General features: G+C 39.9%; 1 protein-coding gene across 5 annotated transcripts in view; it reads left to right on the top strand.

The window, feature by feature from the left end:
• Window positions 1-22,089, top strand: part of GBA3 (glucosylceramidase beta 3) — a 153,726-nt gene that overhangs the window by 19,645 nt on the left and 111,992 nt on the right. For 2 of the 5 annotated variants that reach the window (XM_019829688.3, XM_045056539.1), the window contains exon 1: window positions 2,024-2,214. The exons of 1 other annotated variant lie outside the window; for it this stretch is intronic. In XM_019829688.3, coding sequence (XP_019685247.2) covers window positions 2,157-2,214 — 58 coding nt within the window. In that variant the 5' untranslated portion in view covers window positions 2,024-2,156. Of the gene's footprint in view, window positions 1-2,022; window positions 2,215-22,089 lie in introns of those variants that run through there. 2 more of the 5 variants (XM_023253253.2, XM_019829687.2) reach the window with 2 other exon arrangements.

Below are 22,089 nucleotides of genomic sequence, written 5' to 3'. Positions count from 1 at the left end.
ATAACTAAATTTTAGTAACACTTCGAAGGGCAATGTGTAAACCTAAAATAATTGCAATACTGCCATCTAGTGTTTCATAATGAAAATATTTCAATTTTTTTTCATTCAGTTTATGATGACTGCTTCAGAACTGAATGACTATAGGGCCTAATTTTAATAGTATGCCCTGTATTTTTTGTGTTTATTTCACCAAACATGTACCTTTAAATATTTTAAATGTCTTCTCTCATTTCTTTCTATATTTAACCTCTTCTTTCTTCTTAGGGTTAGGATAACTGGACAGGGTGGGATTTGAAATGAGTTATACCCCATTCCAATCTTGTGTTCCTCTCATTACACAGTGTAGGATGATTTAAAAGCTGATGTAGGGGAACTGAATAAGTAACTAGCCTCACTTTGATTTTGCCTAACTCCTCTCTCCACAGGCAGTTAAAAAAAATGAACTTTTTATTTTGCCTTTAAAAAGAATTTTTTATTTCTTTAAGTTTTAATTTTATTTTTAGTTACTTAACATACAGTGTTATATCAGTTTCAGGATCAATTTTAGATGTACAGCTAAGTTGCAAAGATAGTACAGAGCCTTCTCATGCACCCCTCAGTTTCCCCTCTTGTCCACATTCTGAGTTACTGTGATACGTATGCTGCATGCTTGGGACAGTGCAGGAAAAGTCCCACATCGAGGCGCATGACTGTGAGATTTCAGAAACAGAAGCCTGGGAGGCAGGGAAGGGGGGTTGGGTTACAAAACAGGTTATATATAAAAGATTAGGACTTGGGTTGTCATCAGACTTCTCAATAGCCACACCAGAAGCTAGAAGGCCAGGAACCAATGCTTGCAAAAGTTTGAGTGAAAATACTTCCATCATAGAATCCCATAGTGGTCAAACTACATATCAAGCGTGACATTAGAATAAAGATAATTCCAGAACTACAGAGTTTCCAAAAAGTTACTTCTCGTGCCTCCTTTGTCAGAAAGTTATTCACGGAGAAAAGACAAAGAGGAAGAAAGCACAGAGAAGAGGTGATGGGGTTGCAGATTACGTAGCTCTGTGGTGGCCTGAACGAAAACCGTGCAGAATGAGCAGGAAAATAGAAGTGTTTGAACATCAGAGATTTATCATTCTCTCAGAGTGTTTGGGGATGAATTAGTGATAGGTATACAGAAAATTCAATATAAAAACCAGGCAGTTGATTAACCCCAGAGAAAATAAAAGGTTGCACGTAAGCATGGTCTATTATTTCACGGCTCAGCTTTGAACCATACATGGTCATAGTAATGTAAGTATCGAGTATTTATTTAACTTTTTGGAAGTTTGTTTATTTATTTTTGAGAGATGCAGGGGGAGAGAGAGAGAGAAAGAGAGAGCGAGCAAGGGAGGGGAGGGGCACAGAGAGAGGTAGACAGAATCTGAAGTGGGCTCCTTGCAGTCAGCTCAGAACTGGATGTGGGGCTCAAACCCACAAACAGTGATAATCATGACCTGAACTGAAGTTGGACACTCAGCTGACTGAACCACCCAGGAGCCCCATATAGGAGTCCCCAATAGCAAGTGTTTATTTAGCATGTTGGAGGAGGAGGAGAGAGAGCCAGAGGGAGGGAGACAGAGTGAGCTTGATCTTCTACCTCTATATCCAGAATTGGATCGTTATTATCTAAAATTGAAAACAAAGAAGCAGTAATCTCAGTTTATTGTTTAAATAACATGGGAGAAAATTCCAGAAGAGACAGTTGCAAACTGTTACTTGTAGGGAGTGGGGCTTAGGAATTGGGAGGAATTGGCTAAGGGAGAATTCTAGTAGGATAATGTGACTTTTAAAAACAATGTCCATGTTTTTTAATAAAACGGATAAGATTGGATGAATGGGTGCCCTGCCAAAGCATCCAGGCTGGTCTAACTCTGTTAAAATCAGGGTGTGCCCAGAGAAGAAAGTGGAAATGCTTGCCTTTACAAAGTGTCTTGGATTTGTATCAAGGCCAAGGCCAGTCAAGTGTGATCATTTAATCTGGCTCCCTTCTTGTTTGCATACACATTTGCATTCTGAGACTTTGGTTGGGGTGAGTCCCCACACTGTTTGCACAATTTCTTGGGCTCCTCTGACTAAAGGGCACAGAACTCCCATTTGGCTGAGTGTCTAGCTGGCCCTCTTCTGAAAATATGGCTTTCCCTGCAGGATTTGGATGGGGGGCGTCCACTGCAGCTTATCAAGTGGAAGGTAGGAGAAGCTCCTTCCCCTTCACTAGGGCTGGAATGGAATTACTTCTGGTGGGGTCTGTGTGCCTAGGGAAGAGGGTGAGGCTGAGGAGGCAAAAGGAAAAGAAGGAAAGGGATTAGTGAGTCTGTAATCGTAGAAGTGAAACTGTCACTTTTCACACAGAAGAGGCTCACATTCCTTTGTCCCTTTCTTTCGGCAAGGTTGGTGGTAGTGAGGGGTTGACGACTGAGCTGCACCTGTAATTTCAGTAAGTTCAAGTTTATCTGAGACATCAATTTACCTTGGACTAGCTGCTTTTGTCATTGATTTCTTGAACGCTCTTGCCAAAATTCCCCCAACAGCAACAAAAAATTAATTTCCACTGTTGGCTGGAAAAATACTCAGTAAATTTCTTCAAGGAATACAAGAGACTTTATTAGAGGATGTTCACCCGTTGGAAGAGGTGTCCGGTTCTATTTTTAGTGCTGAAAAGCAGAGACTAGTGTAGTGTGCCATCCCATCTCTGGGGCAGCTGATAAGTGCAGGGGCCAACCGCAGGGTGTGAGAAAGCACCCTGGATGGAGCTGGAGGTCTAATGGAGTTGGAGCCCTGGTCTCTGTCCTACTACTGATGAGCCTGTGCTCCATATATACATATCTTTTCCATGTGGGAAACTCTGGGCTAAACAAAGCTAAGAGAGTTTCTTGTAGTAGTTTCATAGAACTCCTGTAGCAAATTACCATAAATTGAGGGGTTTATTTTCTCACAGTTCTGGGGGCCAGAACAAGCCATGTGACTCCTCAGACTCTACTTTTTACTAGCTCTGTGTGACTTTGTACAAGTTACTCAATCTCTCTGTGCTTCCAATCTGTAAGATGGGGAAAATTAGGGTATCTATGTTGTATCATTGCTGTGAGGTTTAAATAAGATGATGTGGAATTGCCTGAGTGGCTCAGTTGGTTGATCATCTGACTCTTGATTTCAGCTCAGGTCATGATCTTGCATTTGTGGGGGGCTTGGCAGTGAGCGTGGAGCCTGCTTGGGATTCTTTCTCCCCTCTCTCCCTCTGCCCCTCTCCCCAACTCTTTTTCTCTCATACTAAAAACAAACAACAACAACAACAACAACAACAACAACAACAAGATGACGTATGTCAAATGCTTGGTACCTAGTAAGTGCTCAATGCATGGTCTTTATATTGAGGGGGTTACAAAAGGATTTCTGGGGATGACTCTGTGGAACTTACAAGTTAACTTGGCATAAATCTGCAATCAGTTATACCAGACGATATCATAGATTTCAGCTGCCAGTTTCCAGGTCCTTTTCATGTAGAACCTAGGGATAACCTTACCGGTCCATTCTGAGCTCCTGTCTTCACAGGGCCTCAGGGTTGCCATAGCTCTTCTGTCTTTTGGAGGCAGTTTGTTCATGCCCTTCTGTACTGAGCTTGCTGCAGCCTTGTTTTAGGATTTTTATTTGTGGCCCCTAACCTCCCACTGTGCTGTTAACTCTCTAGCAGCTTTGAAGTGGGGAGACTTGATCCTACATGACTTCTCTCCTTGTCAACTCACAGAATGATTTTTTTATGTTTGTGGTTTTCCACCTATGCTTCTGTGCTAGGTTTGAATCCTAGCTCAGGCACTTACTAACTGAGTGACCTTGGGCAAATAACCTAAGCCTCAGTTTCCTTATTTATAAAATTAGGGAAGTGGTCATTCCCACTTTGTAGGTTTGTTCTGAGGATTACAGAGTTTAGCATGTGTAAGGGGAGCACAAGAGAGCCTGGAGCATGAGAGCAGCAACACTAATCCTATCATGGTGATTCTTTCTCCTGGCTGTGGTCTCTTCCACTCCTTTACTGACGGGAGAGTTACATTGTCTGCTCCACCTAAGGGGAATGGTGATTTCCCCTTTTTCTGCATGTTAGAATACATTCCCTCTTTGCTCATTCCGGACTAGTTCCACCAGCAGTTGCTGGGAGAGTGTAGCTCCCCTTCCACTGTGGTGCAGATCACACATGCGGGATGTCAGTGGCTTTGTCATACGGCATTGTCAAATCAATGTGACCTGGGATTTAAAAGCTGAAGTCGCCTTGTCACTTTTTGATTTTGAGAATCCTTGAACTTTTAGGTTGCCCTGGTTCCGAAAGTCTACAGAACCGTTGGAAGAAGTCACATACCCTCAACAGAACTGAGGATGAAACGTAAATTGTATTTGTTAAAAAAAACAACAAAAAGCTAACGTTTTGGCTATGTGTGATAAAGCATTACCATGTATGTCTTTCCACTGGCTTTCAAAACACAGCTGTCTGTGTAGGTATCTTTGTTTTCACATACCCTCTTGCTAGCCCTGAGAGATAATGAGCATACTCCCCCGCCTCGCCACTGCCCGGCATACCCATGCCTCACCCCCACACAGAAATAGGGTATTTTGGCTCTGTTACTCAGAATAGAAGGCACTGTCAGGGTCTTTGTAGGTGGGTCAGGACAGGACTTTCTGATCACGGGGCCTGCTAATATATTGATTATTTGGTTGCTTATTTCACTTGACCCTTGATTCTTCCTTCTTACTGTCCTTCATATCTCTTCTGCCCCCACTCTGGCTACTTCCCTGTTTACAGCTTTTAAGAAGAGTTTAATGAAATGTTTATTATATAAGAGTTGGCTGTGTGGTGCTTTGAGCCTTTTGGAGGAAAGCACAATATAAATCTAATAAATAAATAATAAATGAGTGATATAAACAGGAGGAAAATTATGTGTTTTAGGTGAGTTGTAAAGAACGTTGTAAAACCTGTAAAATGTGTTTGTTAGACGAAGAGGCAGGAAAAAAAGGCAGATAATCATTGTTGGTACAGAAATGAGTCTCCTGCAGTATTTTAATTACAAAAAAACATTTCTCATGAGTTTTAACCCTTTGTGAAGTCACCTCTGCCTCTGTTTTGGCTGGAGGGAATGAGAGACACAAAACAGCAGGTAGCTTAGTGGCATTTTGTTTACTCCCTCGGTAGGCCACAGAGGAGCTATGAAAATAACATTTAGGACCCAGTTCTACAGCTCTTATGAGCTTATAACTCCCAGTGATTTCAGGGAAGGCTCTTAAGGGGTGAACAAGATCTGCAGAATCCCACAAAACCTAAGCAAAGTCTAAACTACTCCGTCAACACCTCCTGGTGGGATCTGAGTTTGTGGTTCTTAGGGAGGAAAAGGCCTCAGTTTTATGAATGTCATTATCAACCTTTGATGCTGCACTGGATACCAATATAACGTTTGGATGTTGATTTAGCTTTAACTTTGGCTTTGTGTTGGCAGAACTTGGGGCTGGGCTCAAATTTTGGCCTTCTGTTTGCCTTGGTATGTCAAAGATGGAATGCTATAGTTAAGAAATTGGAGTTATGTTTGCATTTTAAAAGTGGGAGAATAAACAGGGCAGCTGAATTTTCAAGTTGGTTTTAGATCCCATTTGTGGTGATTTCTATTCAGGCTATTTCCTCTCTAGTCCTTTTTAAAAACTCATCTAGTCGACACAAACCTGAGCCAGAGGCATATGACATCTACACGTTTTAGATGTCAGCACAGGCCCTATATTTCTTCAGACCACTTCCTGTTTATCTTGATTCCTGTTTTCTGCTAAACCCCTTAAACATTCCAGTTTAGGATGACTGCCTGTGGTAGTCTTCTAGGACAGAGTTTACCAGATAGAGTTTACCAGATAGATCTACTCTTTGTCTGGACCACCTGGGAAAGGAGAGAAAAAAGACTTAAAGCATGGCTGCTTATTTCTTGGTGTGTAAGGAAAAAGGAAGAAGAGAGGGAAGCATTTATCCATGAAATTTCTCATAGCTTAAAGGGTGATATGACAGAAACCACCTTTATTTCTTCCCTGCAGGTTCAAATTTGTGACCCACAAAAATCTCAGTGATCGCCTCCCTTTGTTTAAGTTTTTCTTAAATTCTGATTAGTTAACATACAGCGCAATATTAGTTTCAGGTGTGAAATATAGTGATTCAACACTTCCATACAACACCCTGTGCTCATCACAACAAGTGCACTCCTTAATCCCCCTCATGTATTTAATCCATCCCTTTTTTTGATTGTACCGTGAAAGTATGTAGGCATCATTGAAAGAGTATGGGCTGGGGCAGGGATGATGTTCAAATATTCATCAACTGATTCACTACCCAAGAAGATGATGACTATAAAGAATGGGTATAGACTAGACTGGCACTTGCATTGATTAGTGAGAGTGGATGCCAGCCATAAACAACTGGTATGGGGCAGACTATCATCTTCATTGACCATTAAGAGTGGAGGCCGGCTGTAAACTACTGATATTGATCAGGCTGGCACCTACATGAACCAATCAGAGTGGGGCCACTCTTACAGGTACTGACTGAATTTCAGTCTTGGGCTTATGAGTAAGACACATCTGGAATATGCCTGATTCTATTTGTATACTGCTGGAGAATTAAATGAGTTAACTTCTCTAAGCCTCAGATTTCTCACCTGTAGAATTCCCAATGCTGATCTCTTTTTATTGAAACTTCATGGGGTGAATATGGGAGACATTTTTTCTTACATTTTGTACTTCTCTGGATCTGGGTTGATTCCTCAACTTTTTCTTCCAGATTACTAATTTGGACTTTAGCTTCATTCATTCTGTTTTTCAATTCCTCTTGAATATTTAATTGTGGCAATCATAGTTTTAGGTTTTCAAATTTATTCTTTGATTGCTTCAGTTTTAAGAAGCTGTATTTTGTTTTCTGTATGTAATCACACCTCAAATCTTTTTAAGAATGCTTGTTTAAAAAATTAAGTTCGTTCCTTCCTTCCTTCCTTCCTTCCTTCCTTCCCTCTGTATCACTTTAAGATTTTGAGATTTTTTTGCATATATTTCATGCTATTTGTTTTTGTCAAATGTCTGGTGATCCTTGAGAGCCTGTTCATGTTCATGAATGAAAGATTATGTTGATATCAGTGTCTGAGTTAGGTTGTTTTTAAAAGTCAAATAGTCCTATTTAACTAAAACAGGACTGGTTTTATAAGAAGTAGGGTTCTGTATAAGTGGGTGGGAACTATTGACAGTCATCTTTTCATAAAGGACTATATATGAAGAGAAAGAGACAAGATTTAGATCTCAATAACTTCCAGATGAGGATTTTAAAGAATATTTTTGTTTGCTTTTTTTTTTTTTTAGAATTTTGTATTTTTATGAAGTCAATTTTTTTTCAATTTTATTGAAATGTAATTGACACACAGTATAAATTTCAGGTGTATAGTATAATGATTTGGCTTAGACATACTGGGAAATGATCATGACAATAAGTCTAGTTAGCATCCATCATCTCATATAGATATCGCCCTCACCAAAAACGTATTTTTTTCCTTGTGATGAGAACTTTTAGGATCTACTCTCTTAGCAACTGGCAAATGTAGCAGGGTTTTAGCTGTAGTCATCGTGTAGTCCATTGTGTCCCCAGTACTTATTTTATGTCATAACTGGAAGTTTGTGCCTCTTGACCACTTTCTCCCATCCCCAAAGCCCCACCTCCTGCCTCTGGTAACCACAAACCTGATCTCTTTTTCTATGAGTTTTGTTTGTTTGTTTGTTTTAAGATTTCACATAAGTGAGATCATACAGTATTTATCTTTCTCTGTCTGATTGTTGTTTATTACTTTCATGCTTCCTGCCCCCACTTCTCTTCAAGTTCATGGTTAATATACTTCTAGTCTTTTTGTATACATTTGTTTATTCATTTATTTTTGAGAGAGAGGATGCGTGTGAGTGGGGGTGGGGCAGAGAGATTGAGAATCCCAAACAGGCTCTGTGCTGCCAGCACAGAGCCCAACTTGGGGCTCAATCTCACGGACTGTGGAGATCATTACCTGAACTGAAGTCAAGAGTCAGAAGCTTAACCAACTGAGCTACCCAGATGCCCCCATCCATAGACTTTTATGCACACATACCCTTTTATATTTTTCACCCGAATATGAGTGTTCTATAAATGGTTTTGGCTTTTTTTATGACACTTAACAACTATCTTGATAAGCTATAACATGTCTGCATCTTTTCTCATCAGCCTGTGCTTTTTCTTTCTTATCTTTCTATAGTGCTCATGGATGTTACATGAAAAACTAAATGTGATTCAATATATTTAACCAGGAAAAACAAGAAAAAATTGCTGTACCTCAATCATTTGTTTGGAGTATGGGTTCTATATATTAGCCTACATAATTGTACATGAGTTTTGTTGTTGTTGTTGTTGTTGTTGTTGTTGCTGTTGTTGTTTTTGTCACCACCAAATTCATCAGCTAAGATGGGACATTTGTTTATTTGGATGAGTATGTGTCAGCATTGTACTGGAAAATAAAAAGCATTACTTGTGCTGTTCCTTCCTGGGCCTGCCCATCTGGTAGGGGTTGCTTTCCAGGTAAGTTCACTGGTGCACAAGGTCAAGTGGTTCTTTAAAAATTATTAGGCCATCACAAAGTGCCCACGCCAGCACTCTGGGACTCATGTTAGACTCTTCCTCTTACTCTCTTCTTTATTTAACCAATTATTTTTTATTCTGTCTCTTCTTAACCTCTTGGTTACATCCTCTCCTCCATTACTACTGCCTTTTCTTTAGTTCTGGAACTCACTGGCGCTTATCGTCTTGAAATACCCTTTGCTCCTCTACACTCCTGCAGTCTCTCCAGCACAGTGCTTATAGTGTGGTCTGTTCAAATTCTGACCACATCACTCCATTTTGTGAGAGATAACAAGAGTTCCAAAATTAAACTGGCTAGGTTTGAATCTTGACTCCACCAGTCAGGGATCTTGGGAGATACCTGAGCTTTGCAGGCCTCAGTTTCCTGATTTGTCAAATGGGAACAATAATAGTGCCTATCTTGGGGTTGTTGTAAACATTAAATGTGTTTATTAACATCAAATTCTTAGAGCAGTCTTGGGCAACCTGTGTGCATTTAATAAATTTTAACAATGATTAAAAACATTATTACTGTCTTCTATCTTCTACAGAATAATTTCTGAACTTCTGGCATAGCATAAAAAAAAAACTTTGTAATTTCACCTCTCACTACATTGCCAGCTTCACCTCTTGCTTTTCTTCATTTGTATCTTCTTCCTTGACCAAGATGAAGCACATGCTATTCTTTAAATGTGCCATGACCTTCATGTACTGCTGCACACATTATTCCCTCCGCTTGGGTGGACACCTGACTATTGGCATGAGCAGAGACCAACGGGACAGAGGTCCAGTCTTTCCACCTTCCAAGTTGGAACTTTTCTTACTCCAACATACTGCCTCTTTCATCTCTATCCTTTACACTCTTCTTCTGAGTATGTGACTTTTCTGAGTAAAGGTAGTAAGGGGCAGGGGATGGAGAGGGGCAAAGGGAACCCCTAAAAGAGGTTTCGAGTATACATGAACAATCTGCTCTTGTATTAAATATTTGAAACAACATGCTTTTTTACATGGTGGCATTTGGACATGACTCCATGCATGTAAAGAAGACTACCATCATAAGTGGTGTTGATACGGATATTGTAGCTGTGTGTTGGTATTTTGGATGGCATGGGTGGTCACCATTGGTAATAGCTGGAGCCCTGTTTTTTCCTTCTACTGTGCTACGTGAGCCTCTGCTTCGAGGTGCCCTAAACCAGCTGAGCACATCTATATTGGCTTTGGATCTTTCTCAAGGTGCCTGATCTTCCTTTCATTAGTGTGGATAATCAGAGTTTGATTGTAAAGTATGCCCGGGCCAAATACAAGGGCTTTTAAAATTGTCTGCTGTTTTAGATTATCCAGGCCACTGATCCCCCTTCCTTAGCATGGATAATTGAGAGTGGACTGGGCTGAAGAATGTTAAGCAGAACCAATTGACAAAATAAATGAGATTTTAAAAATCCTTTACATTTTAATAATAGAAAAAAAACCAAGGTAGGTTTTCTTTTCTTCTTCTTCTTCTTCTTTTTTTAATCTAAAAGGGCCTATTTGATATTTTGAAACTGTAAATTTATTAGGGTTTACCTTGATTCAAGACAGAAAAATATTTTTGTGATGCACCCATTTAAAAACCTATTTAAAATGTATACTAATTATAATAGGCACTTAAAGGAGTTAGGGGAAATATTGAAAATATAGACAAGAGGTTGGACAGTTTCAGAGTCAATGTCAAATCTTCCTATGCCTAGGTTTATGTTTCATTTAGGTACCAAGGGGAGGGTGGTAGTCACTTCAGATTCTGAAAATATCTGTCTTGATAGTGGAGGCTATAATTCTTCAACCCTAATGAGCAATAATCATGTAGAGAAGGGCATTTTTTGAATGTATGTATAAGATTAACAGGGTTCTGATCGCTGTCTGAATGTCTGAGCTCATTCACTTCTCATTTTCATCCTCTTGTCTCTCCCTATGTACCCCTGAGTACAGGGAGAAATGTATTTACATGTCACTTGAATAGGAATTTAGAGGACATTTTCTCAAAGGAACAACGTTGTAAATAGGGGTAGGTGTCACTGAATACCCTTCAGGTGTGTAATGAGATAAATAGATTTTGGGGGTTGGCTTGGGAATTTCAATATAATGTAAGAGGCAATGGTGAGTTTCTGGGCAGGTGACTCATAAACAAGGTTTTTGAAACATTACACATTTTTATGTTGGGAATTGCCAAGCTAAGGCTTAAAGTCTCCCACAACACCCATGAATAATCATTTAAATACAGGCTTTGAGACTTGGGGGAAAAAGTGCATTATTTACTCTAAAGACAATAATCTTCCTTTGGAGTCATTGTAGTCTATCATACAGATGCATACTTGGGGATCTTTGAAAGAGCAACATTTTCTCTTGATGGTCCATTACTTCATATATCTTACAAATTATTATCCAGGTCTAGATTGCAGGCACGGATTAGAGACGTGCATCTACCACTCTGTAACACAGTGTGGGAGACTAGGGGTCTTTCACGGGAGGAAATATTACAAAGGGCTTTGACCATTGCCTACTTTGTTTGCATGAAGAACAAGATATGGGGATGGAGGTGATGGAGACTCTAATGTATCCTTTGGTTCCCCACAATGCTGAGAACTTGGCAAATGTTGGTATACAATAAATCTTGTCGTCCAACTGATTTAGTGAAGGGAGAACTGAGGCCTTCTCAGCATAGATATTAGACAGCTGAGACAAGCATCTGCCAGGGTCACCCCAGTATACTCTCTGTGGCTTAACTAAAGACAAAATGCAACCACACTAAAACTGTGATATGGTTGGCTTGATGTTGGATGATGACTTTGGAGAGAAATTGTGCCAGAAGAGTCACAAAAGGTCTGTTTCCATGATGTACTGGAGGACCTTGTTCCCTGACATGAGTTAATAATTAAATTAAGAGTTTTAGAGGTTTACCAATGGCATACCCCTTTGTACTGCCAATTGACATACTGTGGAAACTTTGTAGCTGCCACAATCAGACTTTAACATGAAAAGTCCAGAAAACTCTGTATTCAGGGAGTTGTTTTGAGACATCAGCAGATATCTCCTAAGAATGAAGACTGACCCAGTGATTCCTGGGAGACCTTGAGCAAAGTCAATTCGTTTATGAGTCAAAGAAACCTCAAATTATTCTAAACGGCATTTGCTGCCATCAGAAAGTTCTGTTCTTGAATTAGCAAGCTGCTACAAGTTCCAAGCTGGTGTTCTTTCTCAGAAAGATGCTTATGGGGTATAAATCTTTTTAAGTGCATTTTATTGTACCAATTGTTTCGTTTAGAAAAAGCCCATTAGTTTGTTATTAAGTGGTCTGTTTAATAGTGTCAATAAATTCTAAAATTGGAGACTGGGTATTGTTATTTTGGATGTTTTAATGGTCCCAATTGTTTAAATTACTTGGCCTTGACTCATTTTCTTGACCTTTGTTTGTTTTAAGGGCTTGGAAAAACTTTCCCAACTACCCAGAGTTGATGCAATGGCTCTTCATATATGTGATACAAACATGAAAAATATTTGAATAAGTTAGCTTATTGACTTTCATAAGCAATGTGGTCTTGTTTTTGTTTCATAATTTCTTTAAGACTTACTTCTCTCAGGTGGGTAATATCTACCTTTTGGAGGTTATTGGGAATAGTGCATGAAATAACTCAAGTAATCTCTTAGCATGCAGCCTGGCATTAAAAAAAACAAACAAACTCAGTAGATGCTAATCCTTATTATTATTTAGACTACCGTCATGACCACCACCATCATCAACACCATCGTCCTCACCACGGTCTTTGCCATGTCACACTGGCATGTCACACTGGGTCCTCCAGGAAGCAGAGGCCAGGATGGTGTTGACCATGCAAGAAGTTTATTCTCAATGAGAGAAACTGGAGTGGGAAGAGGCTGGGATGCAGGTCTGACAAGTGTAGGAGAGAGGGAAGGAAGAAGGAATTTTGAATGAAGCATTTAGACTGCATGACAGCTCAAGGGAAAGCCCAGCCAGGTCTTCAGGGAGTCCTTGAGCCAAAGTCACCTGTCAGGAAGTCCCCCATCTCCCAGGTACAGGCTTGTCATGGTAGCCTCACCACACTCAGCACTGGCTGAGGTCAGCCCAGGAAAGTGTGGCCTCAGTGCAAAGGCCAGCACTTGGGACAGAGGATTTCAGGGCTCAGACCTGGGGCCCTTGGTCAACTACTCTTCCTGAGGTTAGGAGTCTGTAAATGTGTTATTAACGACAGTCATGGTTGCGAGTGATTTTAAAAATTTTTCAATTTTTTTTGCCATTTTATTAATCCTCTATACTAAAGCTGCCTTACTTTAACGTAAAGAAGATGTAAAATAATGAATTTAAAGTATTTTCTTTCACTTGCATTACCTGACGTGTTTGAGACTGGCCCAATCTCGGAGTAATTCCCAGCTTTTCACACTTTGCTTCGCTATTTTGTGTTACAGCCGCACCGTTACTTCAACTGGACCTTTCCACGAAAAGTTTCGCTGTTCTGCTCCAACTTTAATTTCTATTTAGAAACCTGATTTGATTAAAGAGTGAAAGTTTAAGTGTTTGTAGCAGGATTCAATTAAAATAGGTCATTGTTGGGGCTCTGAAAATGGTAACTGGCCGTGGGCAAATTGGAACAAAAGTTGTAAAATTCAGTTGGATGCATCACAACATTTAACATCTTTAAGGAGGACGTTTTGCCTAATAGATTCAATTTAGAAATATTTAGTGTAGGTCATCAGCCTAAGCACCTAAAAAATGTGTTTGTTTGTTTTCTCTCCCTTTAGTTGTGGCTAGGATCAGGACACCTGGACTCTGATCTACAAAATAAACAATTTGCAGTGGGACCTTGAAGAAAGTCAATTAGTTTCTGTGACTTTACCAGTAGGTTAAAAAGGAGATTGTAATATTGGTGAATAATGTGCTTAGAGATGTTTGCATAAAAGATGCTTTGTCATTGTAAAGTATTATTGAATATTTATGGTCTATCAGACTGAGCCAAATGGCCCAGAGGAAAAAACAGTCAGATTTATGTAAACCTTGTTCAGTGTCCCAGATTCTTCAGGATGGGTGCTCTATATATGAATGAATAAATAAATGGTATAAACATTATTTTAAGTTTTGAAGGTACATCAATATCATCTGGGGTGTTAGCCAACGTGCCTGACCTATGACATTGAAAGGAAATGTCTGCCTCCAGGTAACTATTTCAATCTCATAAATATTTTTAAAGCCAGAGGCATTGATGGCACATAATGTTTTCTTAGAGTTTTGTGTCTGCAAATAAAGGTAAATTATATCTTTACCTAAAACCTACAAGAAATTATTGTCTCTCACCCACAGGGTTGCTCTGAGAATTCCCAGACTGAAATTGCGAATCTTATACATACTTCTTTTTTTCCCCTTTCTTTTAAAAAATGTTAACATGTACTGTCTGTACAGTAGTTTTCTATCACTTTATGTGAGAAATCTGAGCCTCAAAGAAATAATAATAAAAAAAAACTAGCCGTAAACACTGCCCAAGGACTTAATGGATCTTCCCGAGCCACACAATGCAGATGTATTGGGACATAAATAGGTGATAGGAGATAAGAGGCACAGAAGCAATTTGTTTGGATTGGGTCACTGCTTAATCCAAATGGCTTCCGCACGAGAATTCATGAAACGTGACAGTGGGCCAGGAGGCACTTGCTGTGACATTTCAGATTCCCCTACCTCTTCTAATTAACCATTTCAAGTATGTAACAAAACCTAGATCACATAGAGATTTAGTAAGACCCGCCGGTACCGAGGGTAGACCTGTCTGGAGGGGATGTATGGTTCTGCTCTCCCCAGGCAATGGACTATGACTCCATAATACCTCAAGTTGGGCTTTTAATTTCTATGATACATTGGTTCTGAAGAGTATCTTTCTAAAAGACAAAAGCTATAGTAGAGCTGCTTTCCGACATACCCTGTCATTAAATGCATTTGGGTATATTGCATGTGTCTAAATACGCCTTAGCAAGTCTAATGAGATGTTTGAAAACATGAAAGCCACGTATAGAAAAAGCTTGCTAACACAGGAGTGACAGGAATAATAACAATAAGGGCTGCCCCCCCCCCCTTTTAACAACTATTATTTGCACCACGCCGGACATTGTACACACTTCCTGTGTAATTATTCCCTTTTCACAGATGAAGACACAGACTCAAAGAAGTGAAGTTATCTGGGGTGAATTAGTATGTGGGAGTTCTGGAAAAAAAATTTTAATTACAGAAGAAACCCCTCAAATTCCTATTGAGGCAGGTTGTCAGGAGTTCCTGCCCCATTAGTTAGTGGGCTCACAATTCTTTAGGGTGCAAATATCTGGACATGACCTATCCCTCCTCAAGTCAGTGTCTCCACGTTTACTCCCTCCCAGCTCTTCTCACTTCTCTTGGGAAATGGGAACCAGGATTTAAAGTCTGGAGTCATGCTTCCGTATCTGCAGCATTGTGTGATCCATAAATATTTGTTGGTATGATAAAAAGATTCAGCTGACTCTGAAGACTGTGATTTCTATTAGTCAAAAAAAGGATGCCATTAGCCCCTTTGCACAAATGCCAGATTTATAAAGGTATTCTAGAAAACATATATTAACATGGAATTATTTAAAATAAGGCCATTGTATTTAACTGGCAAACAGAGTCCTTTACCTGGTGCAATTCATAGGGTAGATTTAGGAAGTTCCCCGCCCCCCCCAACCCTCCTTTCTTTGTTTAGTTGTGTTGTACAATGAAAATCTGATTGGTGATAGGAAAATAATGAAAAGCAAATTATTGCTTATAAAATCTTTGAGTTGATTTGCTACTGGAACCAGGCCAGGCAAATTCCTAGAGGCTGAAATTTTTGGGGGGTATTTTATATCTGCCATGATGCCACTAGGAAGTTACAGATTAACAGCATGGTGCTGTTTATAATTTTCATGTGGAAGAGGGAGGAAAAAGTTAAAGGATTTAAATGTTGCAAGGGGTATTTCTTCTGAGCAGGAGAGGTTTAAATGTAGGGCACCTTTTGCATTTTAAGCACTTATGGTTGATCCCTTGTCCCACAGTTATGTAATAAAAGAACTTTATTATTATTTTTAAAGGGAAACAGAAAAAAAGGCTACTGAGAAAAATACTTGCCCCTGGGGGATAGCTTTTACAGTGCATGCTGTCCAGGAGTCATCTCCTCCTGCCCCCAAAGTTCTAGAACAGGACGAATGACCTTCTTAGGGTGCTGAGAATCCAGAATGACAACTGAGTGCAGGAAACAGAGGAATTGCAACACTGTGGAGACAGGATACACTGCACGCCCAACAGGCTTGGTGGTCCCTAGCCCGAAGAGCCAGGGCAGCAACACAGTCCGCTAGTCCTGATAAGAGAACCTTGAGGAGGCTGGCAAGACAAGGTGGGCTCCTAAAAAGACTAGCTACTTTGAGATCTCCTCTTAGGAGAGACAGTATAGGCTAGAGTAGTGGGTATGAAAACCGTTTATTACCAACAATTATACGCTACGTCCCCGGGAGCCAGTTCTAAATGCATCAACTCCCAACAATACATCCGATAAATTTTCTCAGCAATGCTATGAAGTAGGATGACCCAGGTGTTATTATCACTCTCATTTTGAAGATAAGGAAACAGAGGCACAGAAAGGTGGGGTGAATTGCTTGAGGTCACAGAGATCCTAAGGCATAGAGATAAATTTCGTATGCTTATAGAAAATGTGAATAAGAACACAGTCTCCGTTCAGTGACACCTGGCTTACGATTTCACTTTCGTCAGTTACCTAAGCTTTCCTCTAAATCCTTAAAATTAAGGAAAACTCAGATTCCTCCAGTTTAAGTGGGGGTTGATATCAGTGGTAGAAAGTTGTGGGATGGAGTTCAGGACATGCTACGGCACCAAAACAGCAGAAGTGGGAAGGTCGCTGTGGCCTCCCGCCACTTCTCCCCTGACAGAGGTCATGAAACGCTCATGTGAGAGGTGCCTTCCCTATACCTGCAGGAAAGGAGCATCCTTATCTTTGAAGACGGAGGGACACTGAGAAGAATCAGAATAAATAGACCTTGCCGACTTTCCCCCAGTTTCCTCCCCTTACCTCATGCTCCGTGACCTATCATATTCCTCCATACCTGTCCACTCTTCATCAAACCTAGCATAAAAATACTCAGGTTTAACCATTTCTTCAGGTCTTCATTTCCTCCGAAGGCTCCCAGGGCATGTAAAACTTAAATACATGCTTTTTGCCTATTAATCTGTCTTTGTCAGTTTAGAGCATAAGTGGTGGAGGGGCAGAGAGAGAGAGAGAGAGAGAGAGAGAGAGAGAGAGAATCCGAAGCAGGCTCCAGGCTCCGAGCTGTCAGCACTGAGCTGGACACAGGGCTCAAACCCATGAACCGTGAGATCATGACCTGAGTCAAAGTTGGACACTTAACCGACTGAGCCACCCAGGTGCCCCTCTGTCTTTGTCAGTTTAATTTTCAGACCCAGCCAGGGACCCTAAGAGGGTCGAGGAAAACTTTTTTTCTTTCTCTACAGACGTAGAGTGCTTGCCAAAGTGCCTGTGCCATTGTAAGGCTTAATGAATGATAGCTATTATTATTATCATGATGCTTTTTCCAGTATACTGTTCCATCCTTCCAAGTGGGGCTCAGATTAGCATAGCGGCAATCAGAAGCTGAAGCCGGTTCAGATTACCGCAGTGCTTTGATGGATGAAGAGAAGCGTGGGGGTTTTTCTTCAAAGACAGAGAAAAGTGTCTTTCACTAGATAGCATGTTTCGATGCATCAATGGCTGAATGCAAAGAGACTTAATTGAAAGATAAGAATAATTATAGCAGAATAGCAGAGGCAAAAGCAGTTAAGACAAAAAGCTGCATATGTTAAACAGGACTAAAGTAAATGAAAGGGGAGTGTGAGAAGCCTTTGTAGCTAAAGACATTAGGATCATCAGAAAACAACAACACGACAAGTGCAGAGTTGGAGTTCAAGGGTCAAGTCCCACAAGGAGGACTGAAATATTTCCTCTCACCATTTATTTCTAGAAGAATTTATCACTTCCCCGAATTACTAAATCAGTACTTAAGTTATATCCACATTCTATTATACATTACACAGTGCAGTCCACATGCAGCACACTCAGGGCACATTCTTCTTCTTCTTCTTTTTTTCTTTTCTTTTTCAAGTAGGCTCCATGCCCAATGTGGGGCTTGAACTCATGACTCTGAGGTCAAGAGTCACATGCTCTACTGACTGAGTCAGCCAGGCGCCCCTCAGGGCACACTCTTAAAAATAATTTTGTTTTTTTGGGCTCCTGAGTGGCTTAGTCGGTTAAGCATCCAACTTCATCTCAGGTCATGATCTCACGGTTTGGTTCATGGGTTTGAGCCCCACAGTCAGGCTCTGTGCCGACAGCTCAGTGCCTAGAGCCTGCTTCAGATTCTGTGTCTCCCTCTCTCTCTGCCCTTACCTTCCTTGCACTCTGTCTCTCTCCCTCTCTCTCAAAAATAAAATTAAAAAATATTAAAAATAATATATATATATAGTTTTTTTTTTTCCCCACTGTCTCTTCACACTTGGTGGGGGTAGCTCTTGTCTTCTCTTTAGAAATAAACACAGGTGGGCTTAGTGATATTAAGGCTTATTGTATGCTGGATATTTTCTGTCTTTACTTAAAAAAATTGTTTTTAACATTTATTTATTTTTGAGAGAGCACAAGCAGGGGAGGGGCAGAGAGAGAGAGAGAGACAGAGAGAGAGAGAGAGAGAGACAGAGAGAGAGAGGAGAGAGAGAGAGTCTTAAGTAGGCTCCATGCTCAGCATGGAGCCGGATGCAGGGCTCGATCCCACAACCCTGGGATCATGACCTGAGCCGAAATCAAGAGTCGCAAGCTCGACTGACTGAGCCAGCCAGGCACCCCTAAAAAGGAAAATGCTTAAGGCAGTTTCATGACATCTGATTATGGCAGATATTTAGAACGAAGTCTCTTTCTCCTAGACGTGCCCGTGGCTTCCTCGGGGTCCTGCCCATTGCTGTGGAGGGCCTGGCGTCCTGGGTGCAGGTGCAGCTCTCTGCTCTGGTTCCTCACTGGCTCTCCAGCCATTTGCCTCAGCTTCCATCTGTTGAGGGAAAGTCTGTTCTGAAGCATTTAGCTGCATTAAAGATGTTTGTTTTCAGGTTTCTGCCTTTTCTTAAGATAATGTTAATAACACATTTTTTCCCCTTAACGATCATTCTGCCTTTATTTTCTGTTTATTGCAAGATTTAGTTAGAATTAAAAAAAATACATTGACTGATTTTTTTCTTGTTAATCTTCCTCTCCCTCCCTCCCTTCCTTTTCTCTTCATTTTTTCCTTTCTTCCTTTTATGTTTAATTGTCAGAGAATGTAGCCTGCATGAATTCTAATATTTGTTAATACTTCAAGGTATTTGAAAAATAATTTTCTGTTTGTTGAGTAACAATCTTTTCTCCCCTATGTCTGTATCTTATGTTATATACACATGCATACATATACACCTATGTATATAAAGTCATACAGAGACATCTGTCTGTAAGAGAATAAGCTTATATACTATGTTAATCAAATTCTCTCTTTCTCTGTCATTTTCTGAGAGCATTTCTCCTGTTGGTGGAGTTTTCAGTATATCCCTGTTTTTATCACAGGTTTTTTCTTGTATACTTCAAAACTGTATTGATAGATGCACAAAAGTTCGTGATTACTATATAATTTTGGTGGGCTATAACTTTTATTAATATGAGAATATTACTCTTTGCCCCATATGATTTTTTCTTTATATTCATTTTTTTACATTGTTCCAAGTTTTATTTATTTAAGTAATCTCTTCGTCTCACTTGAAGCTTGAACCCATGACTCTGGGACTAAGAGCTGTATGATTTTCTGATGAGCCAGTCAGAATTAATGGAGTATTAATTATATAATAACATTAATAATTATAAAATCAATAAATATAATTAATATAATATTAATATTGCAAAATCCACTTTATTTTTATCAATATTTACATGGTAAATATTTTTCCTCTTCACCTTTATTTTGTTCAAATAGGACTATTTAATGGGTTTATGGTTACCATGGTTTCAACTTTTTTCTGCCATATTATTATTTTATATTTTCTATGTAATGGTTTCCATTTGCTTTCCCCCTCCTCCTTCTACCCCCACCCATTTATTTTTTCTTTACTTTTTCCCTTGAGTGCGGTGTATCCCAGTGGAGGTGCTGTTGGCATTTCTTGGTTTTGTGTGTGGCTTCTCTGCACTGGGCAGGCCTTCATTATTGGCCCTGCCGCTAAATATCAGTAGCAGCCCAGTGCCTGGGACGATGGACAGCACACTTGGACATTATCACGTGCCTCTGGGTGTTCTACCACTCCTAACCTGGAAACAGGGTAGACATAGGCCTCCAATCTCTCTTCTCTTGTAATTCCAAATTTAATGTTTAATTTTGTCTTCATAACATGTACTTAGATTAAAAACTCAGATAGTGCTGTGAGAATTATAACACCCAACAACCAAGAAAGATCTTTTATGTCACTACTCTCAACTTCTTACTTAGTTTCCTTAAAGCCGAGAGTCCTATCATCTTGTTCTAGTATTTACTTTTGTGTTTCTAAATAGCATACATAGAGAGTCATTATTTGATATTGTAGTTGAAAATATAACAGTGACTTCCTATTTAAAAAATTTCTTTTTAATATTTGTTTATTTTTGAGAAACAAAGAGAGACAGAACATAAGTAGGGGAGGGAGGGGCAGAGAGGAGACACAGAATCCGAAACAGGCTCCAGATTCCGAGCTGTCAGCACAGAGCCTGACACAGGGCTCGAATCCACGAACTCTGAGATCATCACCTGAGATGAAGTCGATGCTCAACCGACTGAGCCACCCAGGTGCCCTGTGACTTCCCATTTTGTAAGATGAGTTATTTTTTCTTTTAAGCTTGTTGTAGCACCATACTCACAAAGCAAACTTTTTCGCCTCCATTTTTTCCCATTTTGTTATATAACACATTTTGTTTAAATCTTCATTCAGTTTTTACATCACTGTTTTATATAAAAATTGTGCACAAGTGAGCCACTTAACGTCCTCTGGTTGAGTTTCTTCTCGTGTGTGGTTTTGTTTTGCCTGACAGTTAATGATTGGCTGTTGTTGATGGCTTCCTGTTCTGGGGTTCTTTCACTAATTCATCCCCACACTGTTGGCCAAACACATCGGATGCTTTATCAGTTTCTCATTTCTCTCTTTTTTTTTTCCTTTTTTTTTTTTTCTTGGAGACAACTTTTCTGGAACCGTCCACCCTCCTGTGACATGATATTGAAATGTATTTCCATAGAGTATAATGTTTTTTCTTGTCACTTTGGGAGCCCTGTCCCTTCTGAAATAGCTTTGGACACCGAATGCTGCGAGTAGATCAGGGAACCTTTGCTCACCACAACTTTAAATTTCCACATAGAATAGTTATGTTTAATACATTTGAACGTTAATTGCCAAAATAAACATATTTTTGTCTGAAAGTACACCAGGTCCTAACTTATAAATGGCAATTACTTGAATTTTTAATCACATTTCATTTCTCAAATAATTTGCAATAACTTATGAGCATTAAAATAACTTCTGCATATTTCTGTGAAGTGATGAGATAGCAAATATCAATATTTATTTTTAATGCTAAACACACCTCACAGAAGCCATTTTACTTAGCACATACTACAGGTAGCCCCTGCTTTCTGAAAGTTTATGTTATGCCACTGCTCTGCATTAGTATGGTAATGGTGTCATGGTTTTTTTCGTAAAAGTGGAACGTGGTATATGCCAACAGGGGATACTCTTCACTTTATGCCATTTCAGGTTACGAAAGGTTTCCTAGGAACGCTCTACGTTCAGATAACTGGGAACCTGTATTTCCTTATGTCATTTGTGGCACGCGAGAGACATAGATAAATGAGTGAAACCTGGGCCCTGCCTTGACAGAGCTCAAAGTGGAAAGGAGACAAAGGTATTTTTAAAGATGACTCAACATAATGTGTTAATTGTACAGAGTGTGCACCGAGGAGGGCGTTGGTCTAATGTGGAGTCAGGGAATACTTCTAAAAAGAGGTGATGTGGCAATGTCAGTTTTGGGTGTTGAAGCAAGAGTACACACACACACACACACACACGTACACATATGCTCTACACTTACTTATTTTTATCTGACATGGTTTCTTTTTATGCAGAGGACTGAAGTCCAAATAGATCTATGTCCTCTCAGAGGGTATTGTCATGGCAAAAGTGAAAGTGACACGGCCCCACTTGTAATGATGTCTTCCAAATCAGGAAGCCAAGGGTCCCGTAGACCTAGTCATGCAAGTATGGACACCAATCTTAATTGCAGGCAAGTTTGCAAATATTTTTAGTTAGAGTA

Source organism: Felis catus, chromosome B1, assembly GCF_018350175.1.
Source record: "Felis catus isolate Fca126 chromosome B1, F.catus_Fca126_mat1.0, whole genome shotgun sequence".
In the NCBI taxonomy this organism is placed as follows: Eukaryota; Metazoa; Chordata; class Mammalia; order Carnivora; family Felidae; genus Felis; species Felis catus.
Note: the sequence above shows the minus strand (reverse complement) of the source record. Positions and strands in the feature narration are given on the sequence as shown.